A 16,113-nucleotide genomic window follows, 5' to 3' on the forward strand; every position below is an offset into this window, starting at 1 on the left:
TAAAATACTATAGCAATCATTATTTAAAACGTTGCAGCCCGAACAGTGTTTTTAAAAAAGTATAAAAATCAACCGTCATAATAATTTTAGGTGATTATTACACATGTTCGACTTAATTGTAATTCTTGCATTGACGGCAGGCAGGATTCGGCTAAGTCAGACACGGGTCCTAGAGCTGACTGTTGCTAAGCTACTAGTTTAAGATTGCACGACTAGTCTGTTTGAACTCATTAAGTACTAATTGTATCATTTCTGAATTTTTATTTTATTTTGTCACTTTATTAAATCCAAGTGTCGATTTTTTTTGGGCTCCAAGTAACCGAACATGCGTTTCGTGGCCAAGCGTTGCGGAGTGTGCTTCAACCCGCCGTCTTTAGTGGTGATTTATGTAGAGAAGGACACAAACAAAGTGCGAAAACGAGTCATCCCGGTGAGAAACTTCTGTAGAACTTCTGGTAAGTCAAACAAGTTTGTTTTGTCATGCTGGGCCTATGTAAATATATCAACCAGCCCCCCCACCACTGCGACGCTGAAAGGGACAAGCGGTAGGAAATGGATGGACAACAATACATGTATTACAGATAACATTTATAGCTCTTTTAAGGACGTCGGATCTGGAGGAGTCGTTTCTTTCAAAATACTGGCTAGTTATTATATAGCCATCCATCTTATTCATAAGGGACAAGCGGTAGAAATGGATGGATGGATGGATGTTACCTATAATATAAAATTGTTGTTTTCAGTGTAAACATTGCATAAGGCAGTGCCATATTTTCATGCTTTGCCACTGAGATCACTAGTTTGAATTTTCCTTCGCCCAAAAATGCTGTTGCACAAGAGCAATTTAGCAATACAGAAAAAATACATAGTAAGAATAAAATGCATTAATGTATGCAAAAAGTATAATAATGTGAGTACAAAAATGTACTCCCCTACCTGGTGTGTGCGCTTGAACTTACCATATATTAAAACAGTATAACAGGAGAGATCCAATTAAAAATATGAAAACAAAATAGAGATAGATATCTTTTTAAATCCTAGTCATATTTTAGAATAGCTAAGTATGGGCCATGCATAGGTGTTGAAAGTTGGAATGTAGCGAGAAGTCATAACACTCTTTTTATCTCAACTGCCCCAGGCTAGGAGGAGGGGGAGAGGAGAAGAAGAAGGGGCGGGTGAGAGGGAGTAAGAGGGGGAAACTTCCGTAGTAGAGTCAGATCAATTTGGCCAATGCGATTGAAAGGTTGTTGTATCTAGATTGGTCTCCCAAAGCTTTGGTATTAAAATACCAAAATGAGAAACTCTGCCTGGGATTCATTTATAACCAGTTTATGTGTCATCTAATGAATCTGGGGGGTGACCGGCAGAAGACCGGGTCAAAACACAACAGTACACACACATATATATATATATATATATATATATATATATATATATAAATATACACATGTATACTTTTAAGTAACAAAAATGACTCATTGGCGATGCTATATCTGTTCCCGAGTGGACGGCTCACAACTGGGAATCGGCTCTCGTCCTTCACTTAAGAGCCGTTAAGAAGACTGGATTCATTGGGCAACGTCACGTCTCTAACATGTGTCTACATGCTCGCTCTCTAGACTGCTGCCTGGTTGCTGAGGGCCTGAAGAACCACCCCCGGCATGAGGACTACTTGGAAAGAGTGCCCCAGATCCAGCTGGAGAGGCTCTTGGTCATCCTGCGGGATCACCTGCACGGCTTCACGCTGAAGCACAGCTTGGCTTCGCTTCAAGTGGACCCCGACGAAGACCTGAACAAGCTGGGCGACGAGGCGCTGGCTCTTAAGAAAAACCGAATGGACGAAGTGTTCGAAAAGAACCGTACTCGCAACGGGGACCCGAATTTTGTTTATGACCTGGAGGTGGACTTTGGCAAGCGGGCAAAGGAGAAGTGCAGCTGGGATGAGGATTCTGATAACGGGTTTTGACGTTTTCCGTCTATTTTCTGTACCGCATGTCCTCATCAGGGCCCCGAGCCTATGGCCGTGCAATCGTACGTGGTAAACCTTAAAACTTTACCTTTTCAGGGGCCTTGTGGTTGGACTGTCCGTCTTGAAACTGGAAGGTCGTGAGTTCAAACCCCGCCCGAGTCATACCCAAGACTATAAAAATTGGACCCATTGCCTCACTCTCAGTATCAAGGGTTGGAATCGGGGGTTAAATCACCAAGATGATTCCCGAGCCCGGCCACCGCTGCGGCTCACTGCTCTCCTCAACTCCTAGGGGCTGAACACAGGGATGGGTCCAATGCAGAGTATCTTTTCACTGTGTGACTATCGTTGGGACTTTAACTGTAACTTGGACAGTGGGTTGACAACCAGGGGGATTTTGGGCTCGCTCTGCCGAGAGGATGTGCAAATGCCGGATAGAAGTTGCACATGACCATTTGACTTACCCCCACATTACGAATTTCACTTCAAGGTCAAAGTACCAGGACAAAACCCTCTCAAGCAAGGGGAAAATATGCCAACTCCACAGCATTGATTCTAACCTGGAATAAAGAAGTTTTTTTTCTAACAGGTTGTGGAATGTCAACACATTCAGAACACAGGCATAATTTATATCACACAGCACAAAGACGACAGCCGAATGAATAATAGAGGATATTTATTTGATATAAAATATTGAATATACAAAATACATTACCTTTGGCTCTTTGTTTGTGGCTTACATGACTTGCGTTCACAGTCGACTATGGGATAAGACGCTTAAAGTCAATTCCATGTTATTGTGTGCGAGAGGAAAAAGTCGGTCCATATGAAATATGGCATGGTTTGAAATGAAATTAATAATGTGAGACTAACTTTGCAGTGTCAGACCTAAGAAAAGGGGAACGTTTGTTATTAAAAGTGCTTTTCGTTGACCACAAGTACCACAATACATTCAAAAAAGTCAGGATTTTTTGGGGCGGGCAGGGGTTTGTCCAACCTTGTGTGCTGGAGGTAGGTAACATAGAAATCTTTTTAAAGACGTACAAAATGCTTCATTTCTCAGCAGGCTTCTATATCTTAAAAATAAAAAAAATACAATTTCAAGTATCCTTTAGCCACAATGCAGGATTCTGAGTCGTACGCAAGTGAATTTGTACGCCGCTTGATTAAACGTGATGGTGCTCAACAATCCACATGTGGCCTTTTAAACAAAGCTTAATGACGCAATAATTTCTAGTGTGCAACTAAAATATATATATATATATATGTATATAATTAAACTATTTTACTCCAATATTACACAATGAATGCTGCTTATTTTTTCTTCTTGTCTTGAGTGCATCTTGGACAAAACCTGAGAAACAACAGAGAAAAAAAATAATTTCAATGTAAACAAACTGTCGGACGATTGTGGCAAAAGTATGAATAACGATTATTTTGATTGATATTTAGAAATGACAATAACACAATTATACATTTTTGAAAACTTGTACTTGCTGTACCACAAAAACTCAACTTGAAATATAATTTTAAAGAACATCTGGTTATGATTTAGTAATGATTAAATAAGTTAAAAAAAATAATAGTAACGATACATAAAAAAAAAAGAAAATAATTTTCAGTTTTTCCATTCAAATCTTTAATTCAATTTTTTTACCTTCCACAGTTTTTTGCTTTTTGTGTCTTAATATTTGTTAATCGAATACAAATATCCAATTTATTGGACAATTTCGACACATCGTGTTATTGTGACGGGGCAGGGGGGAAGTGTGCTGCAGTTCTGATCTTAACGTGTGCAGATGACTTGGAGCGGTTTAAAAAAAATAAATGAGAGAGCCTTTCAATTTGCGACTGCTGTCCTGTTTGTACTGCACCTTGATCTTACATCGATGATGTCGTTCACAACAACACAAGCAGATGTATTGTATGGATTGGTCTTGCTAGCTTTAGCTTCCTAGTTTAGTCGCTGTTTCAAGTGGCCGTCTCCGTATCGTTTGGTTCAGGACGGGGCGTTGAGGAGATTATGGGGATAAAGAAAATTATTTTTTTGAACTCCCACTGGGTTGGGAGTTTTTCCTTTCCCTTATGTGGGATCTGAACAGAGTATGTCCTTGTGGCTTGTGCAGCCCTTTGAGAGTCTTGTGATTTAGGGCTATATAAATAAACATTGATTGATTATTTTCCCCAAAAAATGTTCATTGTTTTTATATTGAAAGCACTGCCGTCAAATGTCAACTTCCCTAATATTCTCGGTTTTATTGGCCAATACTGTGAAGCCTTACTTTTTCGTTGAGATTAGTGACTATTGATTATGCGTACTCATGCTGTGTCAAAAAGTAGCAACGATGGTGAGATCCCAAACTTCTAGTAGGCGTGGTCTTTTTTCCCCCACTCATACGCTCACAGATTCGTTCCACCGTTACAAGCTCAGGAATTTGCATGGACGTTGCTCGGCCTATAAATCGTTTTTTTTCTCCTCGATTATAACATTTTTATAGTCGTGACAAGGCAAAATCGAAGTCGGGATTAAAATTTGTCAGCACTTTCTCACCATTTTCCTTTGGGTTTGGTGGCGAGGTCGACGCAGGCAAAGTGGAACCACTCGATGGGACACTGGAAAGACAGAGCCAGGGTTCCACATGGGCGTAGAAGAAGCAGAAAACATACATTTCCGGGGCGCTTACATCGGGGTTATCGCAGCCGATCATCTCGCCGTAGGACACCTGATGACACAGGCAGTACGTAGGCTCGTTGGGATCCACAGGCATGTCCAGCACGTCTGACGGCTGCACGGGCAAGAGGGCGTCGCTCAAGTCCGGACTGAAAGCGGGAACATAATGTTACAAACACTGTAGATCAACATCAACGTTGTATTCCTGCATTTACTTTTTTAATCTGATATCTTGTCAAGGGAAAATACTTGGACATACTTTAGTATAGATTAGTCAGTGTACAACTTTTTGATTGATTGATACTTTTATTAGTAGATTGCACAGTTCAGTACATATTCCGTACAATTGACCACTAAATGGTAACACCCCAATACATTTTTCAACTTGTTTAAGTCGGGGTCCACGTTCATCAATTCATGGTAAACTTGTATAGTGATATACATTTGCTATTCATGCAAAATTTTTAGGGATGTACTATATGGCCTAAAATGTATATTACGATATATATTGCAGCCTCCAGCAATAAAAATATATATCATAATATATTTTTTGGTATGTAAGTGATAATAGAAGCATTTAAAAACAAGGCTCCTAATTTGGCTGCTGACAAATGTGGTAAAATATTGCATAATTCTTGGTTGTATTATTTTCTTAAAACTACAATCTACTTTTATGGAACATGTTTCTATCTACACTTCTGTTAAAATGTTATAAGCACTTATTCTTCTGTTGTTTAAATACTTTACATTAGTTTTGGGCGATACTACACAATTGGGTATCGATCCAATACCAAGTAGTTGCAAGGGCAGTATTGGTCATACCAATGCTGATAGTCATACTTAAAATGTTCAAGATCATTGAATGAACCACTTTTTGATCACAGTTATGATCAGTCAAAACACAGGATGGAGGTGTAACATTATTAATTTAATATTTTTATTATTTCCTACTTCTGGCTCTGATTTAAATATTTAGTTTTTTGAATTTAAGTCCTCCTGTGTCCAAGACTTATTTCCTGGGTTTGTAAACAATTACAAAATTGCTAAATAATAGTACTGATCCGACCACTGTCGTATCGGCCACAAACTGATACTACACTTGGTATCGTTAATGTCAATAATGTATTGCTTTGCCTCCATTTGTTTACATCCAATAAATCTATCTTATGCTAACTGCTAAGCTAGTTAGCATATCCTCCCCCGGTGTGTAGTGGAGCATGTTTACTTGTTCCGGAATCTCCAGTGGTGGTGATTGGAAGAAACATAGTTTATAACCGGCCAAGGAAGTAAGGATTGCTAACTTAAAAAGTGGCTCTGCACAGTGGAGGGGCGTTAGCTACTTGCAAGAATTGTACAGTGCATTTTCACGCTTGGCGCTGTCAATTTTGTCATATATGTATGTATGTATATATATATATATATATATGTGTGTATGTATGTATGTATATATATATATATATATGTATGTATATATATATATATATATGTGTGTATGTATGTATATATATATATGTGTATGTATATATATATATATATATATATATAAACACACACACAAAAATATAAACGCAACACTTTTGTTTTTGCTCCTATTTTTAATGAGTTGAACTTAAAGATCTAAAACTTTTACTATATGCACATCAGACCTATTCCTCCCAAATGTTGTTCATAAATCTGTGTTAGTGAGCATTTCTTCTTTGCCAAGATAATCCATCCCACTCACAGGTGTGGCATATCAAAATGCTGATTAAAACAGCATGATAATTGCACAGGTGTGTCTTGGTTTGCCCACAATAAAAGGCCACTGTGAAATGTGCAGTTTTATCACACAGCACAATGCCACAGATGTTGCAAGTTTTGTGGGAGCGTGCAGTGGGCATACTGACTGCTAGAATGTCCACCAGAGCTGTTCCCCGTGCATTGAATGTTCATTTATCTGCCATAAGCCATCTCCAAAGGCGTTTCAGAGAATTTGGCAGTACATCCAACCGGCCTCACAACCGCAGACCACGTGTAACCACACCAGCAGGGGCACCTTCATGATCGTCTGAGACCTGCCACCCGGACAGCTGCAGCAACAATGGTTGCATAACCCAAAAATTTCTACACAAACTGTGAGAAACCATCTCAGTGTTTAAACATATATATATATATATATATATATATATATATATATATATATATAAATAGAACTATTGTCAGCCAAGTATATATGTTGTATATCGTCTGTATCATGAAACACATTATTATTACTAAAACATACTGTACATTCTTTTCTACAAAGCTGGTAACACAAGTAAGTAGTAAAATAGGGTGGTTGTAGTGTATTATGGTGGAGCTGCACTAGGGGGAACTCAAACACACCTCCTCGATGACAATGCGAGGAAGCTGAAAATGATGGAGTGAAGTATGCCACAACTTAGCACCTGTGGGCCATCCTCAAGCTGCAGAAAGAAATATTGAGGAGATCTAGGTGTTTAACGCCCACTCGTTTGACCGGTGCAGCTCAGGTGAATGCCATTAAGGCAGTGCTAGATAACAATGGTGCTCATGCTAATTATTAGCACCTTTTGGGCATATTTCAATTATTGTTGGCAGGTAATTAAACAATAATGGCTGTGTTTTGACTCATTTTCAGTGAATAGTAAATATATAGTGCCATACAAGCTGTACACTGACTACCTTTAAGTACAGTATATCGAAGTTAACTTGTCCTTTGAGAAGATAGAATACGATGCTGAAATGTGAGGGAGTCTACAGTAGATTCTGTATTAAAAAAGACCTGACACCAACCTGTTTTTCATCTTTTTCTTTTTGGGAGAGTCCTCATCAGAGCCTTTCCTCCCTCTTCCCCTGGAGCCGCGCTTCTCTCGCTGGCCGCGGGACTCAGGCTCTACCGGGAAAGCACAAACGATCGAGTTCAACATACGCCTGCCCACTTCCAAGTGGAGTCTCCACGTACTTTTCAGCACTCGTCCTTCTGCACTTTCGTAGCCGCTCACTTCCAGTTTCTCCTTCAGCTCGTTCTCGAAGCGTGCCAGGTCTGCGTCCAGTCTGCGGATGTGTTTGTCCACCTGTAATGACAAAGTCAGCTCGGTTACATTGGAGCGTGGATTTATTAAAACAACTGACAGCAAACTAGTTGATGCTGACTCAACAGCCCCTCCCTCTTTATTTAGAAAAAAAGAATCAATGGAAATATGAGGTTAACCATCTCGTAGGTCTGCATGGCAAGCTGCACTTTGTCATCGCTGAACTCTTTGCACTTGCTGTAAGCGCTCTGGATCTTCTGCAGGTGTTCCACTCGCTGCTCTGACGCCAGGTTCTTCACGTTGGCAATGTACTCCTCGGCCAGCTTATCGATCTCCACCTTCTTTTCTGCAAGGGCAAATGTTGAAAATGATGCAACGTAAACAACAACATAGGGCTGGGCGATATATCGAAATATTGCGGGTTTGTCTCTGTGCGATATAGAAAATGACCATATCGTGATATTCGAGTATACGTTCTCACGCAGTTGCTTTTAGCTGCGGGCATTACACTACAGGCGTTTCCCACTCTTTCTTGTCTCTCCTTCTCACAGAGACATAAAACAAGCGCACCTTCTTACATACGTCACGTGTGCAACGTCACACGCTCCCGCGAAGCAGACAGGTTGCGACATGGGTAACAATAGCTGTGATGCTAACGGTGCGGTGCGGGTGTAATACAAGAGAGAGAAGGTGCAAATATGGTAACAAATGAAGGAAAAATTAAAGGCCTACTGAAACCCACCACACAGTCTAATATTTTATACATCAATGATGAAATATTAACAATGCAACACATGCCAATACGGCCTTTTTAGTTTACTAAATTGCAATTTTAAATATCCCGGGAGTTTTTTCTTGAAAAACGTCGCGTAATGATGACGTGTACGCGTGACGTCACGGGCTGTTAGGAAATATGAGCGCTGCACACACACACAGATAAAAGTCATCTGCTTTAACGGCATAATTACACACTATTTTGGAGATCTGTGTTGCTAAATCTTTTGCGATTTGTTCAATTAATATTGGGGTAGTCAAAGTAGAAAGTTGGAGTTGGGAAGCTTTAGCCTTTAGCCACACAAACACACGGTGATTCCTTGTTTAAAATTCCCGGAGTGAAACTTTACTATGGATCACAGCGCGGTCAAGCGAACATGGTTCTCGACTGAACGTCAACCAGCAGGTTTCGGTGAGAAAATTGTGGTAAAAAAGTGCGCTTGCCCCGTCCATAAAGCTGCCGTCGACTTCGCTGAGACATTGGCGTCAAGACACCTATGGAAAAACCCCTCCGACTATCAGGTACTGTTAAACTCACTAAAACACTAGCAACACAATAGAAAGATAAGGGATTTCCCAGAATTATCCTAGTAAATGTGTCCAATAACATCAGAATCCGTCCCAATGCAATCGCGTTTTTTTTTAAACTTGTTTTTTTCTAGTCCATCGCTATCAATATCCTCAAACACAAATCTTTCATCCTCGCTCAAATTAATGGGGAAATTGTCGTTTTCTCGGTCCGAATAACTGTTTTTGTTGGAGGCTCCCATTAAAAACAATATGAATATGTGAGGAGCCATCAACATGTGACGTCACCGTCTGCGACTTCTGGTAAAGGCAGGGCTTTTCTGTGAGCACCGAAAGTTGCGAACTTTATTGTGGATGTTCTCTACTAAATCCTTTCAGCAAAAATATGGCAATATCGCGAAATGATCAAGTATGACACATAGAATGGACCTGCTATCCCCGTTTAAATAGGAAAATCTCATTTCAGTAGGCCTTTAATTCCCAAGAAAAACAGGACGGGGTCCATCGCCTGGCGGTGGTTTGGCTTCAAGCGGTAAGATGTTGAACAATTATGCAGCAAAAGCGTTACTACAAAAAGTAGCAGCACTGCTAATGTAGCATCATTTGAAAAGTCACCCGCTAGAGAATAAGGAGTGCTCGAAACCCCGCATGTCAACATCTCCGTTCGGTGCCACACCAACAAAATGCCAAAGCAACTATTTCCACAACACCGTATGAAAAAAATAGTCAAAAACAGAAGGAGATAACGTCCGCAGGAACCTACCACATAGCAAAGGACAAAAACTATTTGATTTCATAGTATGCAGCTCATTTTTATTTGACACTTATTGAAATATCTTGTGTAACATCATGCACAAAAGTGCACTTTATTTGTTTTAAACTATTGTAGTGGCATTCTGTTCAAAAAGTGCACTTTAATTTAGTGTTGTTTTGATGTCATCTTAGTGACATCATGCACAAAAGTGCACTAATGGCTTGTTTTAAAATGTCTGATAATCTTGCACTTTCTGTTTTGAAATTACAAGAATGTGTGTGCCACTGCTTAATAACTGTTTAAAAAATGCACTTTTGATAAATTGACTTAGTTGTGATTTCCCTCTCTGCATGAAAGTTTAAAATGAGTATATATTATATGCAGTATGAACAAGAATGTTTTAATGTAGACATATAGAATCATCATACTGCTGTGATTATATGCATCAAGTGTTCATTCAAGGCTAAGGCAAAATATCTAGATATATATATTGTGTATCGTGGCATGGCCTAAAAATGGAGATATTAATAAAAGGCCATATCTCCCAGCCCTACAACAACAACACAATATCGGTAATCACCTTCAGTCCTGTTGTCCAAGTCGCGCATCAAGGTGAAGTTTCTCTGAAGCTCACATGGAAGATTTTCAATACCTGAAAGTAAATGTTTGTTATTGTGCTTGTAATTTACCACACGGCAGCACAACAGGACCTTTCGCTAATATTTTGGTTTCCCCTTTAACAGTGCATTATCGTGTGCATTTTGCAAATGTAATTAATAATGGGGCTGTCAAAGTTAACACGGCAGGGACGTGTTAACTATAAATTCCTTTTAACAACAATCGTGCGGCCCGACTCCTTCTTTGACCCTCGCCCCATTCCGTAGGGCGGGAAATTGTGATGGCGCGCAGTTACTCTTGAGTCACAAGCGGGAAAATAATGAGTGGAAATGGACAAAGAAAAGATTACATTATAAAAATCCCATATCCAAGTCATTCTCCCTACGTAACAAGACTATTTTATCTTTGATTCCCGAGAGATGACATCATTACAGCAAAAGCAACAATCGGGACTTTCGCATCTTGTGATACTGGAGCAACTTAAATCCGTTGATTGGTAAGTGTTTGTTTGGCATTAAATGTGGGTGGAGGGAAAGGCTGGATGCAAATATAGATACAAATGTACATACAGATAGCCTAAATAGCATGTTAGCATCGATTAGCATGCCGTGCTAATCGATGCACACTCTACGTAAATCAACTTGAATCCGTCCCTGATCGTGTTGTTACACCCTAAGACAACACACCGACGAGGCATGATGTCTCCAAGGTACGGAAAACAGTCGAAAAAAACAAAAATAACAGAGCTGACTTGACTCAATGTTTATAATGTGTTTGAGAAAATGGCGGATTAATTACCTAGGTGACGTCACGTTGTGACGTCAGCGCTCCGAGGGCAAATAATAGAATGGCGTTTAATTCGCCAAAATTCACCCATTTAGAGTTCGGAAATCGGTATAAAAAAATATGGTCTTTTTTCTGCAACATCAAGGTATATATTGACGCTTACATAAGTCTGGTGATAATGTTCCCCTTCAATGGTGCCTTCACAGATTATTTGCAAAAAAAAAAAAAGGTTTAACAGTTTTAACATCAAATATATTGTCTTTGTAGCATATTCGACTGAATATGGGTTGAAAATGATTTGCAAATCATTGTATTTGGTTTATATTTACATCTAAGACAATTTCCCAACTCTTATTTTACGCTGCTTTCAATACTATACGGCCTGGGTTACTGGGTGTGAAGTTGGAGAAGATGGAGGTGGAGGCCCCCTTGGTGTCCTGGGTTGTAGATCACCTGACTGACAGACCACAGTACGTTCGACTGCAGGACTGTTTGTCTGACAGGCTGGTCAGCAACACCGGGGCCCCGCAGGGTACAGTCCTCTCCCCCTTCCTCTTCACCATTTACACCACCGATTTCCACTATCAGTCAGAGTCCTGCCGGCTTCCGAAGTTTTCTAAGGACTCTGCGATAGTGGCGTGTTTTGAGGGGGGTGATGATGAGGAATACAGGGCACTGGTGGAGGACTTTGTCACATGGTGTGGAAAGAACCACCTCCAGCTCAATGTGACGAAGACCAAGGAGCTGGTTGTGGACCTGGGAAGGAGGAGGAGTACTCCGGCGACCCCTGTTTCCATCAGGGGGGTCGATGTGGACATGGTTGAGGATTATAAATACCTCGGAGTACACATCGACAACAAGCTGAATGGGTCAGAACACGCTGAGGCCATCTACAAGAAGGGACAGAGCCGCCTCTACTTCCTCAGGAGGCTAGGATCCTTCCACGTCTGTACAAAGATGTTGAAGATGTTCTACGAGTCGGTGGTGGCGAGCGCTTTCTTGTATGCCGTGGCTTGCTGGGGCAGCGGGCTGAGAGTGAGGGACGCAAACAGACTGGACAAGTTGGTAGAGAAGGCCAGTAACGTGGTGGGAGTAAGGTTGGGTATAGAGTATCGAGAATCGATTGGAACCGTGACTAACTTTCCGATTCTCATTCAAAAGTTTAAATTTCGATTCCTAGTTTCGATACTCAGTTCGCCGACCGGAAGAAGAAGCCTCTGAACACCAACGAATAAGCGCCCACCGCTGGAAGTGTTAGCATAGCCGAGCGAGTCAGTCAAGCATGGATAGCGGGCGTCGGCGGTCGAAAGTGTGGCTTTATTTTACTGAAAAATATTAAATATCAGCGAAATGTAACACGAGCGACAGGACTGTTTCGTGCTTAGGAGGGTACACGTCGAACATGATAAAGCACCTCCGCGTTCATGGAGTACAAATAAATGCGTGTCCTGTATTCGACGCGCTGCGCCGACTGTCCTCCTCTGCCTCTTCCTCTAGTTCCGGCTCCGACGCCCAGCCTGGCACCTCGGTGACTGCACTGCAGTCCGAAACCGGTAAATAAAACCTTATATATGCAATAAATAATGTGTTTTGCGCCAACGTTGAGGCAGCTAACAAATTAGCCCGCGTATTTTTTCATAGACAATTTACAACCTGCTAGCCAGGCTCCGCGAGGTGCTCAGCGTACTCATTTCACCGTAGCGGCAATGGGGAAGATGACGGTGCCACAGACGGAAGAGTGCCACAGAAAGGTCACTGCACACATAGTCAAAAGACTGCATCCCTTTTTAGAGGTGGAATCTCCAACATTTAGGTTAGTTAAGCAATGACGTTAGAGCTAAGCTAATTGACAATGGGCTAAACAGTAACAGCAACATTACATGTTTGTTTATGTTTGCAGGGATATGGTGAAAACTCTCAACCCAAAATACATACCACCTTCCAGGGACTACCTGTCAAACCAGGGGTATGGAACCTATGGCTCTAGAGCCAGATGTTGCTCTTTTGATGACTGCACCTGGCTCTCAGATAAATCTTAGCTGACATTGCTTAAAACAGTAAGTAATGAATAATTCCGCTGGTAATCACAGTGTCAAAAATAACGTTCAAAATATAAAACATTCTCATGCATTTTAATCCATCCATCCGGTTTCTACCGCACCGGTTCAAGAAGTCGCATTAATGGTAAGAAGTATTTTATTTATTGTTGGTTAGCTTCAGAATAACAATGTTATTAAAAAGAATAAAATACTTATTATACTCTCAAAATGTTGGTCTTACTTAAAAATGCACGGATTTAGTTGTATTCAGTCTTAAAAAAATATTATATGGCTCTCACAGAAATACTTTTTAAAATATTTGGCTTGTATGGCTCTCTCAGCCAAAAAGGTTCCCGACCCCTGTGTCAAACACATACAAGAAGAATCGGAATCGAGAATCGTCAGGAATCGGAATCGAAACAAATAATCGGAATCGTTCGAATTCAAATGATACCCAACCCTAGGTGGGAGTGGAGCTGGACTCTCTGGTGGTGGTGTCATGTCAGAGAGGAGAAGTCTAGCAAAACTCCTAGCCATTATGGACAATGCCTCCCACCCACTACACCCGGACCTTGCGGAGAGAATGAGCACGTTCAGTGGAAAGATCAGACTCCCTAAATGCAACACGGAACAACACAGGAGGTCCTTCATACCGACAGCCATCAGACTATATAATGCATATGTTCCTTCTTCATCCATCCATCTTCTTCCGCTTATCCGAGGTCAGGTCGCGGGGGCAACAGCCTAAGCAGGGAAACCCAGACTTCCCTCTCCCCAGCCACTTCGTCTAGCTCTTCCCGGTGGATCCCGAGGCGTTCCCAGGCCAGCCGGGAGACATAGTCTTCCCAACGTGTCCTGGGTCTTCCCCATGGCCTCCTACCGGTTGGACGTGCCCTAAACACCTACCTAGGGAGGCGTTCGGGTGGCTACCTGACCAGATGCCCGAACCACCTCATCCGGCTCCTCTCCATGTGAAGGAGCAGCGGCTTTACTTTGAGTTCCTCCCGGATGGCAGAGCTTCTCACCCTATCTCTAAGGGAGAGCCCCGTCACACGATGGAGGAAACCTATTTTGGCTGCTTGTACCCGTGATCTTATCCTTTCGGTCATGACCCAAAGCTCATGACCATAGGTGAGGATGGGAACGTAGATCGACCGGTAAATTGAGAGCTTTTCCTTCCAGCTCAGCTCCTTCTTCACCACAACGGATCGGTACAACGTCCGCATTACTAAAGACGCCGCACCGATCCGCCTGTCGATCTCACGATCCACTCTTCCCTTACTCGTGAACAAGACTCCTAGATACTTGAACTCCTCCACTTGGGGCAACCTGGAGATGGCATTCCACCCTTTTCCGGGCGAGAACCATGGACTCGGACTTGGAGGTGCTGATTCTCATTCCGGTCGCTTCAGTCGGCTGCGAACCGATCCAGTGAGAGCTGAAGATTCCGGCCAGATGAAGCCACATCATCTGCAAAAAGCAGAGACCTAATCCTGCGGTCACCAAACCGGAACCCCTCAACGCCTTGACTGCGCCTAGAAATTCTGTCCATAAAAGTTATGAACAGAATCGGTGACAAAGGACAGCCTCGGCGGAGTCCAACCCTCATTGGAAATGTGTTCAACTTACTGCCGGCAATGCGGACCAAGCTCTGGCACTGATCGTACAGGGAGCGGACCGCCACAATAAGACAGTCCGATACCCCATACTCTCTAAGCACTCCCCACAGGACTTCCCGAGGGACACGGTCGAATGCCTTCTCCAAGTCCACAAAGCACATGTAGACTGGTTGGGCAAACTCCCATGCACCCTCAGGAACCTTGCTGAGAGTATAGAGCTGGTCCACAGTTCCACGACCAGGACAAAAAGCACACTGTTCCTCCTGAATCCGAGGTTGGACTATCCGGCGTAGCCTCCTCTCCAGTACACCTGAATAAACCTTACCGGGAAGGTTGAGGAGTGTGATCCCACGATAGTTGGAACACACCCTCCGGTCCCCCTTCTTAAAGAGAGGAACCACCACCCGGTCTGCCAATCCAGAGGTACCGCCCCCGATGTACACGCGATGCTCGTGGGGGATGTTCCTTCTGAATATATTTATATTATTCATATGTTATATATGTCATATATTATTTATTATTATTATTATTGTTTATCGTGAGCGAACTGTGGTGCTGAATTTCCCCCAGGGATCAATAAAGTACTTTATATTCTATTCTTATGGAAACGGGGTTTGTAATTCAGACCTTCATTAAAAATCTTTTAATTTTTTGCGGGTCCACATAGATTTGTTTTGATATTTTTGCTCCAATATGGCTCTTTCAGCATTTTGGGTTGCTGAGCCCTGATCTAAACATACAGGCAGTGTGCTCTCTGGCGCCTAAATGGTTACTGAGGAAAAAAAGGCGGCTACAGCCAACAGGTTGCAAGTGCATAGTTACTTACGCGAAACTTTTATGGAAGTTAAATACACCATTTATTCTATAACGTCGGAATTGGAAGCTAACTATAAGTTACATGTTATTATTGACTTAAAAAGAGCAACTACAGGAAGCTGATGCTAACTCATCGCAGTACTAGCTAGCGGAGTGACGACTTCCAGTAACTTGCCTACGCCCACTTCCAACCAAACCGTAAATAAGAGTTTATGGGTACTTACTGTCTAGATAATGTTCCAAATATATGGCCGTCGCCATTTCAGGTTAAGTTTAAAAATAAAAAAGCTCCAACGTAACGTCGTTTGCTGGGAGGTGAGCGGAGAGTAGTGCTGACGCGCTTGGTTTGCAACACCGGCTGGCCCGCCGACGGGTGGCTAACGGAAACACACATGCGCAGTACGGTAGATGCAATGGGAGTTGTCACGTGACCACCCCCCCGGGACCGAGTTTGCAAAACGCGCACGCCCTCTTTTTTTTGTTGCTAGTACGTTCCAAAGATGTCAG

General features: G+C 42.1%; 2 protein-coding genes across 2 annotated transcripts; one reads left to right on the forward strand and one right to left on the reverse strand.

The window, feature by feature from the left end:
* Window positions 1-29: 29 nt before the first annotated feature.
* Window positions 30-3,813, forward strand: cep19 (centrosomal protein 19). Its single transcript, XM_061888128.1, has 2 exons — window positions 30-455; window positions 1,620-3,813. Exons 1-2 carry the CDS (start codon window positions 326-328, stop codon window positions 1,964-1,966), a joined length of 477 nt encoding a protein of 158 aa, XP_061744112.1. The 5' UTR covers window positions 30-325; the 3' UTR covers window positions 1,967-3,813.
* ing5a (inhibitor of growth family, member 5a) lies at window positions 2,629-15,997 on the reverse strand. Its single transcript, XM_061888124.1, has 8 exons — window positions 15,831-15,997; window positions 10,309-10,380; window positions 7,852-8,018; window positions 7,603-7,714; window positions 7,434-7,533; window positions 4,654-4,789; window positions 4,521-4,582; window positions 2,629-3,323 (listed from the first exon to the last, which is right to left on the reverse strand). The coding sequence occupies exons 1-8, from the start codon at window positions 15,865-15,867 to the stop codon at window positions 3,284-3,286; spliced, it is 726 nt and encodes a 241-aa protein (XP_061744108.1). The 5' UTR covers window positions 15,868-15,997; the 3' UTR covers window positions 2,629-3,283.
* Window positions 15,998-16,113: the final 116 nt, after the last annotated feature.

This window comes from Nerophis ophidion, linkage group LG26 (assembly GCF_033978795.1).
Source record: "Nerophis ophidion isolate RoL-2023_Sa linkage group LG26, RoL_Noph_v1.0, whole genome shotgun sequence".
NCBI classification, from domain to species: Eukaryota; Metazoa; Chordata; class Actinopteri; order Syngnathiformes; family Syngnathidae; genus Nerophis; species Nerophis ophidion.